The 5,408-nt window shown below is 48.3% G+C and overlaps 1 protein-coding gene across 2 annotated transcripts; it reads left to right on the forward strand.

Moving 5' to 3' along the window:
* The first annotated feature begins 324 nt into the window (after nt 1-324).
* Nhlh2 (nescient helix-loop-helix 2) lies at nt 325-4,703 on the forward strand. 2 transcript variants are annotated; one of them, XM_005357109.3, is made up of 3 exons: nt 325-388; nt 773-1,088; nt 2,666-4,703. In XM_005357109.3, the coding sequence occupies exon 3, from the start codon at nt 2,674-2,676 to the stop codon at nt 3,079-3,081; it is 408 nt and encodes a 135-aa protein (XP_005357166.1). In that variant the 5' UTR covers nt 325-388; nt 773-1,088; nt 2,666-2,673; the 3' UTR covers nt 3,082-4,703. The 2 variants fall into 2 exon arrangements, with proteins under 2 accessions (XP_005357166.1, XP_026639679.1); XM_026783878.1 differs by lacking the exons at nt 325-388; nt 773-1,088 and adding an exon at nt 1,606-1,799.
* The last annotated feature ends 705 nt before the right edge of the window (nt 4,704-5,408 follow it).

Raw genomic sequence — 5,408 nt, forward strand, 5'->3', positions numbered from 1 at the left:
TTTTATGGCACAGATTCAGCGGGAATCTGATCTGCTAAAATATTTGGGCTGTGAAAACTCCCACACTGTGACAGATGTCAAGTCCAATTAAGTGACTCGTGTCCAGGTTTCTGTCCAATAGGATTTCCCATTAAATATCAATTTAGGGGGGAAAAAATTCCATCCCCCTTCTTAAGCCTTTATCTCTTCCACCATCTCCAGGCTAAATCAATTGGTACCAGAAGAGCCAAGAAGCCACACAGGCAGCTGCCTCTTTGCTCTGGCTCTCCCAACCTCTCCCTTCTCTGCTTCCCTGTCTGTGTTAATCCAGAAGCCGGTCAGGTCAGGTCTCACCAACCTTTCTCAAGCGTCTCCAAGCTACTGAGTATATATATTTTACTGCTATAAGGTAAAGAGAGGGGGGAGTAGGGGAGGGGAGGGGGTGTAACCAAACCTTGAAAGACTTTGAAACTGGAAAATAGGTGTCTGTTTATACAACATATAAGTCAATGAGGGACAAGACAGAGGCAACCTTAGCCCCTAGTTACCGTATTGTGTTCCGGGGGAACAAAGCATTATCTTGAAGAAAAAAGAAATCACTTCTAAGCCACATCCATCCCTTCGCGCACTTCCCAGGTTCGTCCCAGCCCGATTAACGGGAGGGAAGGAGTCCTTAAGGAATGGAATTTTATCTTAACCATCTTTCGTATCGATTATTCTGCTATTAGAAAGTGAAGGAATCAGCCCTTTGATGTGACTGCGCTTATCTCTGCATCTCTTTTGTTATTTATAGAGCCCTAGGAAGCGGGGAAGCGCGAGGCTTCAACACTTCGACTTAAAAAGATCAACAACGAATTTTCCTGAAATGTTTAAGAACAATTAAAAGGAGCAGGCGTTTTCAATCTATCAACTAAGAGAGCAATCATACCACCCACCTCCTAAGACACCGTCGCTCGTTGTGGCGGTCGGCGAGATGACAGCTGTTTTTTCATCTGTGAATGTAATAAATATTGGCTGCTTTTAATATTTGCCAGGATCTCTCCTCCTTGTTCCCTGGAATTTTAACTCTAAAAGATTGGCGAACCGATTATCGGCCGGGCTTTTGCAAGGTAAGACATCTTTATGTCTCTTTTTCTTGAAATTAAGTTGATTCATATTGCATTTTATAGATGCATCCCCACTCATAGTCATAGACATAAATACCCACGAAAAATATTGTTTATGACTATTCAAATATCCTGAGAATTTAAACGCGTGGGGGACAACCCGGGAACTTTTTGTCCGATCTGTAACTATGTCATGGTTTGTTGTGATTTTTTTCTCCCTCTGTGTTTCTGTCCCTTCATGGCAACTGCGTAAGTGCGAGTTGTTTCACTTATAAACGTAGAGAAAAGCCCACAGGGGATCGCGTGTGGTTCGTTTGGATCATTTATTGTTATTTTGAGAATCGGCTTTCCTTGCACGGAAAGCTGTTTCCGAGCTTAGTTCGCTCCTGCGCAAGTGCAGGGTCAGGAGCCGAACCCACATCCCCTGGCTTTTGTTTCTCTGGAGCGAGCCTCTAACTCACAACCTGTTCGGAGCCTACTCTGGGGACCAGGGGTCGCATCCGGGTCGTTTCTCCTGGAGGCCGAGGCCCAAGCGCTCAGCTCGGGCAGGTGCCTGTCCCCACCCGCCGGTCCCCGACGCCCCGCTAGCCCAGCATTTCCCGGTGGCGCGCGGCGGGGCCCTTCCTCCAGGCGCCTGAGAGCCCGGCGGGAAGTGGCTTTTCCAGGAAGGCGAGCGCAGCCGCGGGGTCGCAGCCAGGCCTCCCGGGGACAGAGGTGCGCTGCCAGGCTCGGGTCCCGGGAGCTCACGAACTTTACCTGCAAAGATGCAGCTTGCGCCTGGGGCGTCCCGCATCCACGCTTCGGAGTCCTTCCCTCCCTAACCCTCCCAGCCTCTCCGCCCGGAGCGACCCGGCCGCCTGTGTTTTCCCGGGAGGTGGTCGGCAGACTGCCGGGCATTGTGTGATCCACGTCCCTAGGTCCCCAATGTGTGTGGCAGTCTGCGTGACAGATGGTGCTCCGGGAGCGTGTGAGGGCCGAGGAGTCAATTTTCTTTTGAAAGGACAGAACACATGTGTTCGGTCATTTCTTTATTATTTCGGAGAAACGCGAGGGGGGACACGGAAGCCTTTCTGTCCCCGACCTAGGTTCCGGGATAAGATTCGCCCGCACCCTAGCGCAGCCCAGATCCCCAGGCGCTGGGAGTCTCCAGCTGCCTTGCCCCAGGCCCTCGGGCGAGAAGCACACTCCGCATCTCTATTCAAAGCCAGAGACATCCATCCATCGAGGTCTTTCGTGTGTCGAGGAAGGGGATGGAGCAAGGGGGCGGGATAGAGCAGCTGATGTTTGGTCAGAGGAGGCACAAAATGCCAGCCAGCCCTGCAGGCCCACAATCGTTCTCCAACCCCAAGGCCATTGGCTGCTTAGGCCACCTGCAGGGTTTGGTGTGGGTTTCGGGGTGCGCTCTGTTGCCGGCTCCTCTCCCAGCCTTTCCTCCTAATGTGCGTGGGCCTGGTGCGAGGAGGGGACCCCGGGACACTGGTCCTCTAGCAATCAAGCTTGCTAGGCCCTCGCCTACCACCCCTCATTGCAAATGAAGAATCAGATTCCTTTTATTGACTGACTTTCTGACTCCCCATCAGCCTGCAAAATGATGCTGAGTCCGGACCAAGCCGCCGACTCAGATCACCCCAGCTCGACGCACTCGGACCCGGAGTCTCTGGGCGGCGCAGATGTCAAGGTGCTGGGCAGCGTGTCGGACCTGGAGCCGGTGGAGGAGGCCGACGGCGACAGCAAGGGCGGCAGCCGGGCCGCGCTCTATCCGCACCCGCAGCAGCTGAGCCGCGAGGAGAAGCGCCGACGCCGGCGCGCCACGGCCAAGTACCGCTCGGCCCACGCCACCCGCGAGCGCATCCGCGTGGAGGCCTTCAACCTGGCCTTCGCCGAGCTCCGCAAGCTGCTGCCCACGCTGCCCCCGGACAAGAAGCTCTCCAAGATCGAGATCCTGCGCCTGGCCATCTGCTACATCTCCTATCTCAACCACGTCCTGGACGTGTAGGGAGGGGGACGCTGCGGGAGGCCGCCGGTCCCGGAGGGCGTCTAGTCTGCCAAAGGCGACACACCCGTCCTGGCAGGCCTGAGGGTCGCCCAGAGACACCAGAACGAGGGGGGAAGCTTGCAGTCTATTCTCTCTGGTCATCAAGGCAACAGGGCAATGTTTCCGAGCCTGGGAGGTGGGGTTGGACAGAAAGATCTGGGTCTTGGAGGGGTATTTTCCTGGCTGGAAGAACCTTCTGGAGGTACCTAGGGTGAGTTGCTCTGGGGCCTTCCTTGGATGTGTTAGGGACATCTCCTTAAGGGTGGTTGTGGTAACCCACTGGAGGCTTTGAGTCCCCCTATATTTAAATCCCATACATCTTCATATTTTGAAAGGATAAGGGAGGGCAGAAGCTCAGCCCAGGCTGTTCGTTTCAGATTGTGACTATCGGGGATTTTTCTAATTGAGAAATCACCAAACCTTGGGGAGAAGGGAAAGATTAAAATCTTTTCCATATAGAGATTAAGACAGAAAGGTGGCCCAGTAAACTTTCTGTTCACCCTGTAAAATGAAAAATCACATTCAAATACAAATAAAATCCTGAATATTTGACAAGGTTAAAAAAAAAGATGCATTCAGAATAAACAAAACACACCGTGGGAGGATTTGAGTTTAGTGAGACTTTAACCCCAAGATAGGACACTAAAGTAGATAGAAAACTCCATATTTAAATGGAAAATTTAACATCTGATTGCTTTTCCGGGCAAAATGCCCCTTTAAATATCCAAAAACAACCCGTCTATTTGTGACCTTAACATGTGGACCCATAGATGCAGTTAGAAAAAAGACAACCTATTTTTATTTATGTTAGAAGGAGTAGAGTATTTTTTTCAAGACATTTATTTTTCAGAGTGGTGATAATTTTACTTTGGATACTCCGTGCCAATTTATTTATAGTCAAGTGTTTACACTTTTCCCCCGTGAAATAATTGTGTCTAACCTTTTATGTGTTTGTTGCGATTATCTTGTGGTCTTTCTTCTTTATTTTTCGGATTATATTGCACTTATATAAGAGAGTTCCCGCTTCCCCTGTTTCTAAGCATATTTTATATATTAAGAAGTTGGTTGTTTTGTTGTGAGATCAGCAACACTAGCCCTTCACTGCTATAGTTTTATAAGAAGTTAAGTGTTGTTATTCTTGCCTGTAGTTTTGTCTGAAAAGAACCTTTCCAAACTGTTTATAAGGAATAGCTTCTTGTGTGTGCGTGAGTGACGTTTGTGCGTGGGATGATTTTAGGAAGTTACATTATTTTCCTAAAAAAAGAAAAGAAAAAAGAATTTAGACTTACTTCCTCTGTGACAACCAAAAAGAAAAGTCTATGACCTGGAAATGTTTCATGTTCTCGGCTGTGAAACTCGTAAAACGAGAAGTGTATTTTAGAGACAAGGGAGAAAGGAAAAAAAAAAAACACATCTGCTATCCAAAGATTTTAGTCTTTTTCAGGGTTTTTTTGTGTCTCTGTTGCTTTATATAATGCAATATTTTGTAGTGAAAATAGATATAACCTGGTTTCTACCTGACAAGTTTTCATATCTCATGACTGGTGCGCTGTTTTGCATATAAATAAAGGTATCAGATAAAACTCCTCCTCTTTATTTTAAGCATCTGTCTAGAAATCGAACATGCTGGCTGAGCGTGAAATGTCTTAATGGACTCCATTCCTTAGAAAGGAATTAGTGAAACAAAACGAGAACAAAGCAGAGAGAGAGAGAGAGAGAGAGAGAGAGAGAGAGAGAGAGAGAGAGAGAGAGAAACATATATATTCAGGGGCTGCAATGTTTGATGGTTTGATAAATTGTATACAAGCACAGCCTGGGACCGTATGGAACATGCCACATCCGTGAGGAAAAGCTGGGTGGTGTGCTTGTAAAAACATTTCGCAGATCATAAATGTCTTTTTTTTTTTTTGCTTCAAAAGAAAACTTTGTAACTGTCTAATCCAAGCTCTTGGGAAAACTCAGGTCCAAAAAGGGGCCTGCGTTTAAGTGGCAGGGCAGAGCTGGGCGTGGTCACTCACACTCACAGTCTCAGTACCTGAGACGCAGGAGGTGGGAGAGCCAGGAGTTCAAGGTCATCCTCAGCTGTGTAGTAAATTTAAGGCCAGCCTGGGCTACATGAGACCCTCTCTCAAAAAGTCAGCGAGCAGACCCTTGTGACAGCTTTCCCTCCGGTCACTTACGTACAAGGTATGTATTACTGAAACATGGAATCAGTCGCCACATTCAGATTATGACACACTTGCAGTGAGAAACGGCCTTAAAACAACCTTAAATAGGAAACATGTCAT

Source organism: Microtus ochrogaster, chromosome 21 (assembly GCF_000317375.1).
Source record: "Microtus ochrogaster isolate Prairie Vole_2 chromosome 21, MicOch1.0, whole genome shotgun sequence".
Classification (NCBI taxonomy): Eukaryota; Metazoa; Chordata; class Mammalia; order Rodentia; family Cricetidae; genus Microtus; species Microtus ochrogaster.

Excerpts from the sequence above, each read along its gene's own strand:
- Nhlh2 (XM_005357109.3), top strand. The coding sequence starts at position 2,674 with ATGATGCTGAGTCCGGACCAAGCCGCCGACTCAGATCACCCCAGCTCG.